This window comes from Agrilus planipennis, unplaced genomic scaffold (assembly GCF_000699045.2).
Source record: "Agrilus planipennis isolate EAB-ADULT unplaced genomic scaffold, Apla_2.0 scaffold45, whole genome shotgun sequence".
NCBI lineage: Eukaryota > Metazoa > Arthropoda > Insecta > Coleoptera > Buprestidae > Agrilus > Agrilus planipennis.
The window spans coordinates 1638130-1657140 of record NW_020438890.1 but is presented as its reverse complement, the minus strand read 5'-3'; the positions used below and the strand labels follow the sequence as shown (position 1 = coordinate 1657140).

Below are 19011 nucleotides of genomic sequence, written 5' to 3'. Positions count from 1 at the left end.
CCACTATAACGTAGATATTTCATTATATTGTAACATTTTAAACACAATGATATGCTAAATGCTGTTTACATGGTATAATCTGCAATAAGACAATTCACTACCTAGCAATTATTACACACATACATCCATTTATATTTTGGACTCGAAGTGTTCAGATGATAGGTGGATGATTTAATTAATAACACGTGAAAACGGTAAAGTATTTAATTTTACAGAAAATGAAATGAAGACTAGAAATTTAGAAGNCAGGAGTTAGGAGGGGTAGAGGTAGACCTAGATTAGATTACTGTTCGCAAATAGTTAAGGATGTGGGCTGTTCTAGTTTTAGGGAAATGCGAAGTTTAGCTCAGTATAGGAAAGAGTGGAGGTACGTGTCCAACCAGTCTTAGGACTGACCAACTTATGATGATGATGATGATTGTTTAGAAATCTGCCAGCCCATTGCTGAATTAGAAAAAAATTTACCGAGCATACGAGAGTGATCCGATAAGTACTTAGCCTCACCGCCTGATTGCACCAGTATCGCAAGAGCAATTTATTATCGTGTAGTAGATTCTCGTAGACGGCTACTGTCAAAATTTTAGCCGGATCGGACTAGTGGTTTTGTTTTGACCGCGTGTGGAAGCGGGAGTGTCCGCCGATTTTAGAAAAAGGAAAAAAGAGCAATATCGGTCGGTGATTCAATTCTTGTTTTTAGAAAAAAAATCGCGCAGCGAAATCAGGGAGCGTTTGAATGTTATGTACAGTGAGACGGTGACTCTTCTCGTTCGATGGCGATGTGGTCGCACGTCGGTTTTTGATGAGCCCCGAAAACGGCTACCACGGAGGATAACGTGACAAAAATCCACGATCTCGTATTGGCAGACCGCCGATTGAAGGTGCGCGAGATAGCTGAGACAGTAGCCATTTCAAAAGATCTCGAGGGTCATATCCTGCATGAAATTTTGGGCATGAGAAAGTTATCGGCGCGATGGGTGCCGCGTTAGCTCACTTTGGACAACAGGCGCAACTGTGAGACCACTTCAGAGCAGTGTTTGACGCTGTTAAATCGCAACCCGAAGGAGTTTCTGCGTTGTTTCGTGACAGTCGACGAAACATGAATCCACTGGTACACACAAGAGACCAAGGAACAGTCGAAATAGTGGACTTCACCCGGCGAACATGCTCCGAAGAAGGCGAAGACTGTCTCATCGGCCGGAAAGGTGATGGCTACCGTTTTCTGGTAAAATTTACTCTCCCGGGCAGAAATATCAGTCGAATGAGGAGATCATCGCCGCCACGGAAGCCTACTTTGCAGATCTCGAGGAAACGTATTTTTCAGGCGGGTTAAAGAAGTTAAAGCATCTGCTGGGAAAAATTGAAAAATAAATCACTACTTTTCCAAAATTTTTGTTTTTCTTTTGTAGGCTAGGTACTTATCGGACCACCCTCGTATACAATACCGCTGTTAGGGATTAGAAATGAAGAGATATTAGAAAGAATAGGAGAACAGAGAACTTTATGGAAGTCAATAAGAAATAGACGAGATAGATTGGTAGGGCACCTTCTTAAGCACGAAGGTCTAGTCAGAGACATATTAGAGGCAGAAACGGAAGTTGGGAGGGGTAGAGGTAGACTTAGATGAGATTACTGTTTGCAATAGTTAAGGATGTGGGTTATTCTAGTTTTGGGGTATTTAGATACATATGTTAATATGTATAATCTCAATCCTTCTTTACAGTTTCAACTTCTTATTACCATATTGAAATACATATGTGGTAAGCATACAATGAAAAAATGATTTGTTTTATCTTAGCTTCGCACTTTTAAAACGGACAATTAACACTTTAAAAGAATTAGTTTTAACTTTTATACGTATTAGTTTATGTTTGACTTAGCGTTTCATATTAGCATGCCATACCTGGTATTCACCACGCTGAAGTGCTAAATGTTTACTTTATTGTTAAATAAGAACAACACTTCTAATTTTGACCGAGTTGAAGCAATATGTCGTCATCTACATTTACTGATAACTGAAATATTCCAAAATGGACGTAAATCGAATAAATATGAGTGGTTAAGTTCATGGTCGGTTATTTACCGAATTGAGCACGGTACGCTGATAGGACCAAATAAGACCGAAATCGCGATCCGCGTCTGATAACAAATCTAACGTTATTAGGCGAAACGTGGCGGGTAAACAAGACTCGTGTGGAGTTAAATCCCACTAGGAGAAAAGTAAAATGTATTAGCGAATTACAAAGCTTACATAAAAGTGCGGTCTGAGCATCAATTTCAATATATCGATACCCCACTGGAAATTAGTTAGTGGATTGGATCCTATGCGGATCAGAATTGCCTGAAGATTGATCAGAAATAAATCAGGCTTTCTGATCCGGGTATATGATCAACATAGGATCCATTTGAAAAATCCATGTCGGATCTGTTTCTAAGATCCATGACGGATTCGTTTCAAAGATCCATGCTGGACCCATTCAACAGATCCATTTCCATCAAAATAATAATTTATTAGTCATAACATTACTAATAATTTTTAATAATGTATTATTAATTTATTGTTAATTATTAATTAGCAATAAATTTCTTCATTGTTTGGCGAACAATATTGCATACGGAATAAATCAGGTAAAAAATAAAGTTCAGAACATCGGATACAATCTTGATTTAATGATTGTACCGAAACCGTAATAGAATTTGTAGCATTAGATTGTGATAATAAATTGGTCAGATGACTGGATTAAGGGATAGGATACTCTACTATGATCAATTTCTGATCAGATGGTTGGATCAACAGATAGAGTACTGTGCGCTGATCAGAAACTGATCAGATGCCCGTATTACGGAAAATCTGATCCGCATCTAATCATAATCTGGGTTCTCTGAACTAATTTCCAGTCGGGTAGTTGTCGCCCAAAATGATGAAAAGGTGTAATCTAGATCTAAACAGCTAGACCACATTGCCCGGTGTTTCTTATCTACGTGATGTAAGAAATACTTTATTGAGCTGAGCTAATATTGAAAGTTTCCTTAAAGAAAATTGTGATAATGGTTTAAACAGAATTTGCCTAATATTATATTGAAATCCTGTGGGGACAATTACAATACTTTTAAAATTAAACAAAACAGCCATAAATAACTGCAAACATATACATATTGTACAAAGTGTGATCAAGCTTTCTAGCCGATGTCTATGGAAATTCCTTCCCGACCTTTCGCCTGCAACTGCGGCAGGGATTCTCAAGGGTGACGAAGTGGTTATCGCGTTTGTACACTCTCTACAACAGACGTCGGCCGTGAAAGCCTACATACATTTCTATACACATTGTAGGCAATTTTTCCTCAAAAATATACAAACGAAAACCCACTCCTGCTAATATTATAAATGCGAAACTTGGAATCCTTGTTACCCAATATTCTCTAACGGTTGAATACATTTCTAAGAAACTTGATGGATCGACAGTCTATATTTCATCCAAAGTAGGGAACTTTCCTAAGTGCTCGTGTTCTCTTTGCAACGGAATGAGCTCATCATTAGGTGAAGATTGTTGGGAAGTCAACATTGGACGTACAGAAATTAATGTCTAATACTTAAACAAGAAATAATAAAATCGTCTATAGATCCACTTATTCACCTATTCAACAGTTTTATTTAAAAAAAGACGACGTTAATTGACGTCATTTAAGGACTCGCTTCAACATCGGAGATTCTGCTGATCCTAACAAACGCATATGATTGTTAACTCTTGTTATATGTGCAAATAAATAAAAATAAAATTTAGCAGTAATAACAGTTAACAAATGTAGATAAATAAAATAATATGACAATGCGTTTTAGAAAATACTACAAATGGCGCAGTAAACGCCATCTGTAGCACGATGCTACATTTTAGGATTACGTATGCTCCAACAAGGTCCACTTGTGTGGATATCTACTTGCTGAAAACGAATCCCGGCGTAATACAGACCACTTCGAATTATTTTATTCGATTAAGCTAACGTGCCTATCGAGTTGAGGTTGGCTACGCCGGGATTCGTTTTCAGCAAGTAGATATCCATACAAGTGGACCTTGTTGGAGCATAGGTAATCCTAAAATGTAGCATCGTGTAGTATTTTCTAAAACGCACTGTTAAGACAGCAGGTAAAAGTTGGTCTGTGTTCTGTCGGAGCTGCCTGCGACGCGCTGATGAGATCCAAAAAGATCGAAATCGCGATTCGCGTCTGGCAGTTTCGACAGAATACAGGCCACTTCGAATTATTTTATTTAATATGACAATGTGAATAATTAGAAAAAGGATGTTTCCAACGTACCAATTTGAAATACATATTTATTTACACAATTATCAATAAAAGTTGACAGTAAAACACTTCTTTTAAATTCTACCTGTCTTCCCCAAAAAAATGACAAAAATTTAGCCAAAAAACATTTAGTGCAGGGATTATTATTTGAATGTGAGACCACAAGCAACGGTTCGCTCCCAGTTAAGAGGCTTCTTCAGGATACGTGAAGCTAAAATCGTGGCAGTGATACTTATAGATAAAATACTAAATAAAAACGTTTATTTTAGGTGCTTAAACAGTTAGGTGTATTAGCAACAAACCGCCACTATATGCCGATATAATGCGATACTTGTACATTAAGTAATAAATATTATCCATAAATAAATAACTGAAAATTAAAATGCCACGTGGTTAACACAAAGAATGATTATGAAGATTGATTGAACCGTCGACAAAGATAACATTAAGCAATAATGGACCCCTAGCAATTTCCAAGTAAACTTCACTTTTCAATTTATCAGTGGAGAAAATCTCATTTAAAACTGGTATAAACTTATTAATAGGTAGAATATATAACATATTATACTGAAAAAATAAAAAGTATTCATTTTATGCACAAAAACTAAAAATATTAATTAAATTTCGATTGTATGCATAACGTTAATCATATTATTTTAGTGTAAAACGAATGTATATTCATAATATTGGGGTGATATACCTAGAGGAAAGTAACCAATTATGGGCTACCATTTTGTTTTTGTCTCAAAAATAAAAAGCTATTAAAAAATTAACCATTTATTGACGTCAAAATAAACACACATATATTTTTAAAGAACTAAGTAACAATCTTATGTTCTTAATATTATAATATACCAGCGACCCGCCCTAGCTTCGCACGGGTGTAATGCTGATACTAAATATATTTTTGTTTTGTTTAGATTATTATCGAGAGGGGAAATCTTAATTAGACAACCCCTGAACATATTAAGTATGTTTTTATATACAACATTCACAGTTTTTTTGTCATTAGACAAACCGGCCTCCCGGTCGGTACCGCCGCAACCGCTATGTTTGCATTTTAAATCAGTAATATCTTCGAAAATATTCATTTAAATTACATGCTATAAAGGGCCATATTGATCTATATTAATGCACAATGTATTTGAGGTACTTAATTGGATAAGAATTAATGCCGTGTTGCTTAAAATCGCTTCGTAAATAAGCCATTATTTCTCATAAAAAGTAAAGGATAAAAAATGGTTATTGTGGGTTATCCTTAAGAGATAGACATATACCATCGCGGACTTTTTTGTAGATCTTTTTAAGATGTACAATACTTTAGTACATTATTTTGATCTATCTCGTAGGGTTTAGCCAGCGTTTGCAATGCAAGCGCAAAAAATGTGTTTTACGACATCACATTGAAAACCTCTAAAATTATCAGTTACTATGTTATGCATGTATTATAGATATAAACCTTCCTCTTGAATCACTCTATCCATTAAAAAAACCGCATCAAAATCCGTTACGTAGATTTAAAGATCTGAGCATACATAGGGACAGACAGCGGGAAGCGACTTTGTTTTAATATAATGATGATCAAATTCAGCATTTAACAAAATATCAAAATAGATGCTAAATATGGAACAGGTACTCAAATATGGGCTACAAATAGAAACTTATAATATCTTGTACAAAAATAACAATTATAAATATTTATCTTATAAGAGATCAAATTGCTTGGTAGACGGAAGAAATCACAAAATTTACTTACAAAAATCACATATCCAGGTGTCAAATTCATTCACTATCTGAATCAAATTGGATAACTTCTTCACCTTCACTTTCGTCCCTGGTCTTGGCTTTCTTATTTTCTACACTTCTTTTCTTTTGCTTGGGTTTCTTATCTTTTGTTTTATTTTCTTTTTCAATTTGTTTCAATAAGGTTATTTTTATATGGAGACGAAGTTCATAACCGAGGCCACAGCAGCTTTTCTACCTCTATTGGATGTAGTGTTGCCCAAACGCAAGAACAAGACGAGACTTAGCCAGTCTTGGTCTTGGTCTTGCGCCAATACACCTGGTCTTGGTCTTGGTCTTGGTCTTGCGCTCCCAGTCTTGGTCTTGGTCTTGGTCTTGCAGCAAGAGTCTTGCAAGTCTTGCAATTACCTATTAGTCTATTACTATTTATTAAAGTTTACTTTAAATCCTAGAAAAACGTATTAGAATTGGAACATTGTGAGCTTGAATGAATATAGCCATAGTAAAGATCAAGCAGATTAATAAATAACTGAAGATTTGATAAGAAATTCGAAAAATCAACTGACCTATATGTCGTTTTCCATGGAAGTAACTGTTTCTTAATAAACATTTATGATCCTTGCTTTCTACCGCGCCGCCTCGCCACGTGCCGGCTCTATGATAAGGATGCCGCCGCAAATCAAACAATAATATAAAGCGTGTAAAAAAATTCGAAATTATTTTGCATGAGTATACCTACACCCTATGGCGGCAATCAAATAGTGTCAAATGTTATGATTTCGGCGTGGCGGCAACGATTGTTTTAGATTTCAAAAGAAGCCGCCGGCGCGTGTATCATAACCATGTACTTCCGAAAAGCGGCAAATTTCTTTGAGAAGTAAGTACAAAACCTTTGATGCCGCATTATCAAAGTGCCGATGGTTAAAACATAACTATGCATGCACTCAGTTTGATTTTAATAATTTTTTTATTCGCTATGTTTATGGTATTAGTCGTAATGCGCATAGGTCCAGTTTTTCATATTCTCATAGAATTCCTAAGCGTACCTACCTATACACCGAACTGTTACACCTAACTACTCAGTGAAATAGCGCTAAGTCCTAGCTGCAAGACGCAAGAGTCTTGCAGGCTATGTCTTGTTCTTGCTCAAGTCTTGCACGGTCAGTCTTGGTCTTGGTCTTGCTAAAAATACGCGGTCTTGTTCTTGGTCTTGGTCTTGCAAAAACGCAAGAACAAGACCAAGACTGCAAGACCAAGACTGAATTTGGGCAACACTAATTGGATGTCTTTGTGACTTTTTTTGGCACGAGACTTATGTCATAAGGAGATACTAGACCTAGACTGCTACGATCAATTTGGAAGACGAAGGCTGACAGCCAGACAACCACATAACCAACCACCTACAATACCAATACCTAAATATGGGCTAGCCCATATTCAGGACCATAGTCATAGCCCATATTCGAAATTCTTTACTAAAATCAACTTGATCGTGTACTTAACAAATCATATATAGCAAGCAATAAATCGACCGAAAATCATAAAATTAAACTTATATTCTGCAATAAAAGACATAGTTACAGTATTTAGACCTAATTTTCATTAATTAAATAACACATTGATATGTATCGCAGAAAATTTTTCGACAGCAGCAACACAAGTATAGCCTATACAGGCGACATATCGCTCACGATTGACGAGATTGAGTGAATGCGATGTTAGAGCGAATGAATGCGATAGACGATCGTCGTTTGTTGCATCTTTCGATTGTAGGTTTTCGAGAATTGTTACTAGCCCATATTAAAGCACTAGCCCACATTTAGTTACTCTCCTCTAATAATACACAGGATGCTTTTTACATAAATACCTACCTTCTTATATCTTATGTTTGTTCCTTTCAAATTTAGAATTTTTTATTCCTCCTTTCTAAAGTTATATATATATACTTTAGTAGTGAAACTACTTTTTAGTTTTGTTTGGAGCTTTTTCGCTCAACTTTAACTTTCAACACCTAACTGTTAAAAACATTCACCACTTCTTAAAATATATATATTTTTTGTACTTGCTACATTATATATAACGTGAAATACGGAAATGTGTTTTTCTTTTGTAACAGTGCCTGTAGAAAAGAATGACGTACTGCCTGCGCTTTCCATGAGCATAAAGCAGCAATAAAATGGTGCTGTCACGTGTTTATGGGATTAGCGGATTACCTTCAGTTGACCTTCGAGGTCTCGACCCAAACATCAACATCACAGCTTTCTTGTTGTCGCAGTGACCTGTTCACATCTTCGTAGTATATAAAAGCGCAAGTACATATTTGAATGTACTCGTAGGTACTTATTTGTACGTACTATANCCTTCGGTTATACCATTATTAAATACGGTTTTTATGACATTAGATGTAAAGACGTAAAAAGTTTGAAGTATTTTTATTAACTAAAGAGGATGTCTCCCCCACCACTGTACCATAAAAGGTCCGTGGCGGTCTCACCCCCATAAAAAGTTATGGGGGTTACATGGGGGTGGGGGATCAAATGAGGGTAGGGGGAATCGAAAGAGGGTGGTCACCTGAGCAAAACCCCATAAAAAATTTGCAGCGGTCTCACCCCCCATAAAAAGTTATGGGGGTTGAAAGTTGATTATTTTGACAATTTTCCTACACTATGATTCAAATGAAATTCAATAAAACAATTATTTTCAAGCGGGTGGAGGTGGGGGATCGAAAGAGGATGGTCACTTGAACAAAACCCGATAACCTAACCAAACCTAACCTACCCTATTGATAAAGTTTTATATAACTTTCTCAATATTTTTATGTATTTTTCATTAGTTTTACCTTTGAATATTGTTTATGAATGACTATATAAATATTTACATGCCTAGAAATGTATAAAAATTGGCATATTTATAAACTTTGAACCCCATAACTTTTTATGGGGGTGAGACTGCCACGAACTTTTTATGGTACAGTGGTGGGGGAGACCTCCTCTTTCGATCCCACCCACTAGACATCATCTAGACCTTTACCAATCTAAGTCTTTTATTCAACTGCGCTTACTGCACCTATATACTGCAGGATCTTACCGCGCGTTGGAAAATTACGGATCTTATTTAGACCCACGAATATTTTTGCATTGTTTAAATTGGAACAAAGATGGCACTTCCAAGATCCTCCTATTGCGTCACATCTTAAATGCTTCTAAAATAAGATTTTCTTTTCAGCAGCGCTCGACGTTAGGGTTGCCATCCGTATATTATTATAAAGTATTGTACGTTATTTAGGGTAATTGTATTCTATACTTTCATCATCATAAGGTCGTCAGTCCTAAAACTGGTTGGACACGCACCTCTACTTTTCACATTTCTCTAAAACTAAGACATCCCACATCCTTAACTATTTGTTAACAGTAATCTAATCTGCGTATATCATTACTCCTCTTAACTTCTGTTTCTGCCTCTAATATGTCTCTGACTAGAGCTTCATGCCTGAGAAGGTGTCCTACCAACCTATCTCGCCTATTTGTTATTGACTTCCATAGAGTCCTCTGTCCTCCTATTCTTTCTAATACCTCTTCATTTCTAACCTTCTCTATCGACGGTATTCTCATAATTCGCCTGTAATACCACATTTCGAACGCTTCCAATCTTTTTCTTTTTCTATTTCCCATCTGTACGATTTAATTTCTTAATACGACTAATTGTAAGTAAACTATTATTTACCTTATGACCGGCACATCCGCCATAATTGCTCTAAAATGCAGTCTTACATGTAACAGTACAAAATATTGTATTCTCGTTAAGTAATTTCACTCGTAAAGTCATGTCTTTTTGTACACACCCCAACAACGTACTGAAACAACAAACAAAAGTTTCAATTCCGAAGTGTTTAAATTTCAAAGAAAACCTTAATAAATTACGAAAGTTTTGTCCAATGGTAAACGAAATACTGTTCGAAAGCTCTATTATGCAAAATAACTTATTAATCAATTTTTTAACTTCAATTCAAGAACACAAAAAGTGGACAAAGTAGAAAAAATTATGAGCATTATTTTTATTACCCCACAAATTAAAGATCAAAAAATTGTGTAATCGGAAATACCCTACAAGTTGATTTGCTCTCAATTTTTCGTCCCACACGTAAATACTTAGAAGAAATTAAGAACAAGTAAATATCCGAAATACCTTTATTGAATCTCATTGAATGTTTTTTGATTAGGAGTACAATATATTTGATCGCAGCAATAGAAAAAGCAGAAATTTTTAAAATCGAAAGAAGACATTCTTTTTTGTCAATGTTGTCATTATTATTATGTACTTATGTATATTCTTCCTATGTTGGAAATAAGAAGTAGTCTTTATGAAACCACGTCAATTCTTTTCTTGTTTCAGGAGGGACGTGTTGGTCGGCAATGGTAAAAAATAACCGGTGTACGGAATTACTGACGGAGTCAACAAGCAAGGAAGAATGTTGCGGCGGCAATGGAGTAGCGGTTGCGTGGTCTGCTGAAGAACTTGATTCAGGTGCTCTGTTTTTCTGGAAAGTACTTGGGGGTGGTGTTCCATGTAAACCATGCAAAGGTAAGACTGTAATTCATGATATCCTATTTAATGAACACCTTGCTTACTTAGTATTTGGCTTGCTGTCATCAGAAGTAAACCGTATATACTTCTTATTTTTGAAGTGAAACTTCTTTATGCACGGTAGGGTAAGTTCGTTTCATGCAAGTTGCTATGTAACGAAATCATGCAACGGATGTCTCCCCTCTACTCGGCCACGTAGTGAGAACTCCGGCATGTATAGGTAGTGTAAAATTTAAATTCAGTGTACAAATAATACCAATTCTTTAACCCCTATCCCGCTATGTTTGTGTATTTGAAGAAGTTTCACTTCAGTAGCGTGTTGTATAATTACACCTTGCATTTTTTATTTCTTATAACTTGAAGTATTGAGATCCGTCAAATGGGAGAGCCTAAAAACATGGCGCCGAGCAATTTCCAAGTTTTTAAATTACGATAAAATGATAAGTATTGACACAATATGTGATTGGGCTGACACAAAGCCTCGGAAAGGAAATTTCGTTGAAGGTGAGCGTGTTTTTAATGCCAATCACACTTTAAAATTCGGAAATAACAAATCCGGAAGCTAGCCTTCAAATTCCGTCAAGTTTACTGCCTACTTTTTACAAACTTGGGACTTAAAAAGTGATTCACGTTATATAATTGGTGAGGTGATTCTGAGTGATTTAAGCAATATCATATCAATGACTTGCACGTGCAAAGCCGATTTAAGAAAACGTTGCAAACACATTATTGCAATTTTGTTGTTTTGCAGCAGGTAGGTTTTTAACCTCAAAATACTTATATCGTATCATTAGAATTGTGTTAAATCAATTACACAGGAATAAATAATTTCTCACTTTATAATTTTAGTATGATTCTAGTTTTAAATATTAAAGTTATGGCTGATGGTAAATACTTGCTGAAATATAATCATGTGCATTAAAATGACGTGAACAAATTTTTATTCCGGAATTCACTTCTTTGCTACCTACTGCTTTCATCCAAGCTTCTATTAGTTTACTTTTTTCTCTAATTTTCCGAATATATTTTTTACATATATAAAACGGTTAGTTTTTATTGAAAAGTAGTTAATGTAGGTGAAGAGTGAAGATCTATGTCTGAAGTGCTATTGCAGCTTTGCAGTATTCATTATTGAGTTAACCCTGATCTTTTCACAATTAGCAGTTGTGGTTCCGTGTTAAAGCTCCATTGATATTAAAAAAAACACTTGCTTTCTTATTCTCCAAAATTGTTGCATAGCAATAGATTTGAGTCGGTTGTACACAAACTTTTTACTTTACAATTTTTATCATCGCTTTTGTTATGTTTATTAGTCTACAAGTGTAAGTGTCGTGTTTTGAATTCGGTCTTTTAATGTAAATAAATATCCTTACACCAATCGAGTATTTATCCTTATCGAGGCTTTTCGTGCCATCAAAAAGTGCATTCATATAAGTCGTCAAACCAAGGCGACAACATTTTTGGTCCTTCGAGCCGGATTGTTTCTCCATACAATGGCTTCTTTGGATGAATGGCGTATACTGTAACGATAATGAACAAATTGTACTATATAATGACAGTACGCTGTAAAAGCAAAAGTGAAGATAACATTAAAATTTGAAATTGAAATACAGAAGGGGAGAATAATTGGTATGTATTTGATCATTAAGAGTAGTACTTAGTTGCTTGTAGTTATTAATAAAGATGCAAAGAAGATTGTAAAACAGTTTAACATTGGACAAAGTAGAAGATCTTTTAATTAACGAATAAACGAACATCCAAGAAATTTTAACTGACCCCAAACAACATCAACTCAACGAAGAATTTAAAATATTAAGCAAGTTACATAGCGGTGTTTAACTTAATTTTATGTAATAAAAACAATAAATAAAATCAAATAGATATCTTTTGTCTGTTGAATATCAACTTAAGATTTCAATATTATTCAATTACCCATTTTTTCTTTCATATCCTATTGTTAGTATAAGCTATAAGCTCAATTTGTCTATAATATTAACGGTATTTTTTCCACCTGATGATACCATTGATCGTAAAACAATTGTTGTAAACAATTAAACAATTTTTGAATCATAGTGCATTTTCTTTAATTTAACCATTTAGATATAGAAGGTACAGTAAAAATAAGTTAAATATTTCCGGAGTTAGCTTAGCAATCTCTTTTACCTTTATAGAACAGTCTGTTTTTATATAGCATAATGCAGACAAGTTTAGTAAAAAAAATAGTAATAATCAGTGTTGTTAAAGTGGATACCTAGCTATTCCGTTCGTGGCTTTCTCCACCATTTGCCTTCGTGTTGTTAGCCATGCTCTAACAACTACACTAATAGCATAGGCAAGAGAAAAAGAGAACGGTTGCAAAACATAAATGGTATGTTTATTTCGTCTTTTTGCACTGCCTTTCCATCTAGCCGTTTCAACTTTACTACCATAGATTTCAACTTTCGTCACGGTCTAGCAACGTCAAATTCTTGCCTAAGATTATTTAGTAAAATCGTACAAGTTGTCACCAATGTTGGAAGATTTTTGTAAAAACACTGTTGTAGACATATAATTTTGAAAACTTGTGAATACTGGTTAGATTTAAATTATGGCGCTAGAGCTGGGTAAAGAAAAATAAAAATTGCTTAAAACAATTTGATGCGAATAATTTAAATCAATATGAATAAGTATCGTGAATAAATATGAGAGAAAGAGATGTGAACTGCAGTAGTATTTGATGATAAATGTAACCCATTCATTTGAAGTTGAAAGTTCTACTAGAGACTTAAAAATGCGGTTTATGACATTTTTAGATCGACTTTGATTACACAATTCTGTCTGAAATAGTAGTAGATTTCGAGATATTTCGATTTTCATAGAAATCTTGAACATCGCATGCATATTAGGCGACTAGCTATCTGTACTGTTAGTGTCTTAAATGTATAGAGGATGTTGAAAATTAGCCGTCCAACGTATAAGACTTCGAACACTCACATTATTTTTCAAATGAAACATCCTGTATATTATTTCATTAGTGAACGTAAAATTGAATTCTGCATCGCATGCTATAGGTATCTGTCAGTAATAATTTTTGAGCTATAAATTTTTTTTGAAAAACCCCAAAATGGCGACGATGGTTTCAAAATTAGATGAATAATAATACGCTATTTAGCATGGAAATTCAATTGTAAATTTTCATAAAAATCGAAATATCTTTCAGATAGAGTTGTGTAATCAATGTGGATCTAAAAAGTTCCACTGAATCTAAAAAATATAGCATTCTATTTAAAATAAATTGGTTGGTGTCGACTTTCGATTGCAAATAATTGAATCAAAAAGAACGACAGCTTTTAGGTTATTTACCGCATTTTCAAATTTCTAGTGGTACTCTTAAGTTTAAAAACTTTAATGAACTGCCTGAGGAGAAATTTCTTAGGGAAATCCCTAATATGATTCGCGCCGATTCGAGTTTTACTAGGGCTTACCTTATTAGGGTACTGAAATATGGTTCTAATCTGGTACTGATATAGAAATACATACTAGGCTGTGCCTGATCAGGTTCTGATTTGAATTGCTTGATTCAAACCCTATTACGGAATTCCCTATTTTGACCTATCTGGCCCTGATGTGCTATGCCTGACTTTGTTCTAGTAAGCTGTATCTGATCAGGTTCCTGATCTGATATGCCTGATTCAAGTTCTATTACGGAATTTCCTATTTTAACCTTTATGGTCCTGATGTGCTATGCCTGACTGTGCCCTAGTAGATCACGCCTTATTTGATGATATCTAGCCCTCATTAGATATACCTAATTAATCCCTAGTGGGTAATGCCTTATCTGATCGTATTTGAACCTGATTAGAATTATCTGTTCCTGTCCTACTTATAGGTCATGCCTTATGTGACCTCATTTGGGCTGATAGGATCTGTTTTCTAAGGCTTAATAATAAAAGAATTTTCCTAAAATACTTCTAAAAATTTCACCGAGTTACCAGTGAATTTTTATATAAACGTGAATAATGAATATGCTTTGTAATGTTTTAGTAACATTTTCAAAAAAATATTTTGAATATGGTCTTAAATTACAAATGAACATTTAATTTAGAAATATCTCAGGTAAATATATTGAGTCAAGCCTAAATAAAAAATACTTTACATTGTTTCTTAATACGTGTAACTTTGTTTTCACTTACGATCAGTATTATTTACATATATGCACTTTGTTAATACGATTATATTTAGTGTGCATTTTTCTTTTTGTGTTGTGGTGTAACGTGCAATCCTTGACTCTTACTTGACAAAAATATATTCTAATAAAACAAACTGTTAATAAAAGAATTAAACTGAACAATAATGAAGAAGTGTTAATTCTCGGAAATGCTGAAGGTAGGAAGATAACTGAGGCAAGAAGAGATGTTTTTTTTTTCAGCAATTGTTAAACAGCAAATTTTTATGGTAGATTTTATTACCAAGACCGACGGATATCGGACGGACGCATCTGAAAATGTTCGGGATTGTCAACATATGTGGGTATTTTTGCCTCGAAATTATCAGGAAGTACAAAGTAAAATCATAAGTAAGGTCATAAAGAGAAAACAAGTTTTGTACATGTTAGAAATCCAGACTCCCCCATAAGCGAGTATGCATGGTATACACCTCATTCGCGTGAGGTGGTGAATCACAATTCTAGATAATACTTGGCAGTAGTCTATTACTGTAGCCGTTGTAACCAGCGTGCAATTTATCCTTCCGGGTTCTTGAATTGAAGTAACCACTTTAGGGAGGCAAAGAGGTATTCATGATAAAGTTTGAAGATTTTAGCCATAGACTGGTAACACAGTAATTTCGTTCTTGCTTCGAGAGTATTTTACTAAAGTACCCTATGACCTTTTCCTTTCCGCCTTGAACTTGGAATAACACACCACCAAACCCCACATTACTAGCGTCAACACCAGCAACTAACGGTTCTCAGAATTGTATGTAGGTATATTTAAAAATTGGGGCTTCAAGCTTTCAAATCCTTTTTGGCATTCGGGTGTCCATTGGAATGAAACTCTTGTATAAGTCTATATAGACTAATCCTCGTATGAATCTTCGATGGTTGGAGTAAGGTCCCAGAGAACTAACCTCTAAGTTAGAGTCGACCTTTTGATATGGGCCAACATCGTACTATATCCGTTTTGTCAGGATCGGTCTTTATTCCTTCCAGTGTTATAACATGACATTTCACTTCTCTCCTATGCATGTTTTGAGACTTAGCTTCAATTTTGCGGCTGGCAATTTCTTGAAGACTTCAGTCATATTTCGGAGAATGATGTGTTGTTTGATTTGATTTTGTTGATTGTTGAAGTATTTGGCGGTATCCTGCTGAAGGCTCTTTTGGTTATACACTTCGAATTAAAAAAAGGGTGTAATAAAGAGGCCCAAAACTGTTTGTAACACAATTTGTGGTTACACAAAAATAACACAATACATTACATATGATATACAGATTTATACAAAATAAATATAAACTAACTGTAACAAATTTACAAATATCGAATACATCGACACTGAACAATAGTCCCCGAAGGGTCTTCGCAGTGTAATTATATCGTCCCCATCAAATTTTCTAGATTAATCCATGTAGTACAATCCGTATCAATTTTTTGAACGTAGCAGATGCATTGTACAACCCAAAAAGATATCATATTGAATTACCGTGGACCATTTCCAATTGTGAATACTCTTCTCCTTATCCTTGAGATGTATTTTAACCTGCCAATATCCACTTCTCCAGGCTGAGAGTAGACAATCATCACCATAAGGGAAGTCCAAAAATTTTGAGATATTTAAATTAGCCCTTGTTTATGCATATGTCTTTTGTAAGATTATTCACATTTTCTTGCTTCGCCTAGGGAACTCTTCTAAGTGTTTGATTGTTCCAATATTCAAGAAATATTTCAAAATGTAGATTCCTGAGATTTTGGTCTTCTTGACTGTAAATTCATGGATGCTAGATCATCCGTCTAAAGTAGATAACAACCCTATCAAGAATCTTGTAGGAGTTTTTTTATTTGCATTCTAAATGCAAGTGTTTCAAATAAGTCACACCTCTACTTATATCCATTAAAACTTTCAGACTTGAATCGCGATTTTAAACGGTTTAGTTTTCATCAGTACTCAACACTGCTTGATGGCGTTAAACAGCATTCAGTAATGTTGTGTTTTCTTCCGGGCTTTTTGGCCGTGGTCCTTTGACGGCATCTTCAGTGGTGACTGGTACACAGCAAACAATGGCGAAACGTTTGGAAAAGCAAGATTCCACGGACCACGGTCAAAAAGCGCGGAAGAAAACACAGCATCGATAGACGCCGGCCGTGAAAGCCTAAGAACTACAGCGTTCAGTAACTATAGGGTTGTTCGGAAAGTCATTTCGTTTTTTTTGTGGAAATGAAAGACAGTTTTCGTATAATAAACAAATACTTTATTAAATTATATATTGACCGTTCTGGTCCAACACCTTTTGCCATCTTTCTGGTAGTAGCATAATTCCACGCTCATAAAATTTTTGGTCTTTGCTGGCAAAAAACTGATCGAGGAGGTTTTTGACCTCCTCATTTGAGGTGAAGGTCTTACCGTCTAAAAAATTTTGGAGTGAGCGGAACAAATAATAATCCGATGGTGCCAGGTCTGGAGAATATGGTGGGTGTGGCATTGTATCCCATTCAAGCTGTAAAAGCTTTTGGCGAGTGACCAAACTTGTGTGAGGTCTCGCGTTGTCTTGGTGAAACACTACACCTTTCCTGTTGATTAGTTCTGACCTTTTCTGTTGAAGTGCATCATTCAGTTTGTCCAGGTCATGACAGTAGACTTCCGAATTAATCGTTGTGTTATCCGGTAAAAACTCAAAAAAAGAAAACGATTCCTTTAAAATCCCACCAAACAGACAGCATCACCTTTTTCATGACCTCTTGCGTTTGACGTTGTTGTATACAACCCATTTTTCGTCCCCAGTGATGATGCGCTTCAAAAACGGATCATTTTCGTGACGTTTGAGAAGCGAATCGCAGACGTCAATGCGGCGACACAGATTTCTCTCTGTGAGAACATGGGGAACCCATACATCGAGCTTCGAGGATAATCCCAGGCCTTTCAAGTGGTCATAAACTGTTGAATTTGATAAATTTAACCTCAATCCAATCTCACGTGTTGTTATTCGCCGGTTCACATCAACTAATGCCTTTATCGCGTCTTTATCAGCTTCAACCGGCCTTCCCGAACGTGGTGCATCTTCGACATCAAAATTGCCGGATCGAAATTTAGCGAACCAGTTCTGGCACTGGCGTACTGTCAACACACCTTCTCCATACACATCAGTCAATTTCTTTCTGGCTTGAACAACATTTTTACCCTTTCTGTAGTAAAACAGTAAGATATTTCGAAAATGCTGCTTATCGCTCTCCATATTTAAAAGGCACCAACCAAAAACTACTGCGTAGAATTAATTGGAATTTTTCACACACAAGCCTTGCTATATGAGCTCTCAAAGCATATAAAAATTATACGGCTTAAGTGTGAAGTTGAGTGCAAAAGAATACAATTAAATCCTCTGACGGGAAAAAACGAAATGACTTTCCGAACAACCCGATAACTACAGCATACTGACATTTATCACCAAGCGTGGTTTCGTTTAATGTTTAACAAGTCCTCTTCAATTTTAAGAATACCAGTTGTCAAACTGACCCTATAATAACGTAGCTGCTTACGTGATAGGCACGCATCCACGTCTGCCAGTTTCGACAGACCACGAATTTGCTATCCAATCATAGTTATTATCTCTTCGAATTATTTTATAGTTATTATCTACAATTTTCCAATTGCACCACTTTTACTGAAATAAACGGCTTACATATAGAGACCTAGATGAAGGTACGTGGAATTTTTATTGTAGCGTGATGCATTTATTATTCCTAATGTACGTTACGTATCGCACCGCTTAACTGTGGGAGGCGCATTTGCAAAGTTGCACAGCTATCTTTTACGACTCATTTACCTAACATAAAGCTGTCCTGACTGCTTTGATTAATGCAGTGAAGGTGCTGGAAACTTCCTCGTCGTCGTTTGATGGACGTAAAATATGCAAGGATCATATTTACATTCATTTACACTCCAGTGCTTTTAGCCATAGAATCGACGCGACGGCATCGCGAACGCAAACGTTTACTCTCTTTGTGCATTTTTATCTAACTAACATTAATCATATTTTCACTGTTCATGCTAAGCGACGTCCTTTTCCTGAATAAAATCGATTACTGCAGCATGACAGAAATTCCTAGAGTACTCCATCATTCAACTTGTAGACGAAATTTGCATGCGCCTGCATACTAATTTGCATGTATCACACCTAAAGGCTAATAAATTGCTCT

General features: G+C 35.5%; 1 protein-coding gene across 1 annotated transcript in view; it reads left to right on the top strand.

Moving 5' to 3' along the window:
- Nucleotides 1–10412: 10412 nt before the first annotated feature.
- LOC108735338 (follistatin) overlaps nt 10413–19011 on the top strand; it is a 30773-nt gene continuing 22174 nt past the window's right edge. Inside the window, exon 1 of the mRNA XM_018467264.2 lies at nt 10413–10621. Within this exon, the coding sequence (XP_018322766.1) occupies nt 10453–10621 (169 nt within the window). The 5' untranslated portion in view covers nt 10413–10452. The remainder of the gene's footprint in view (nt 10622–19011) is intronic.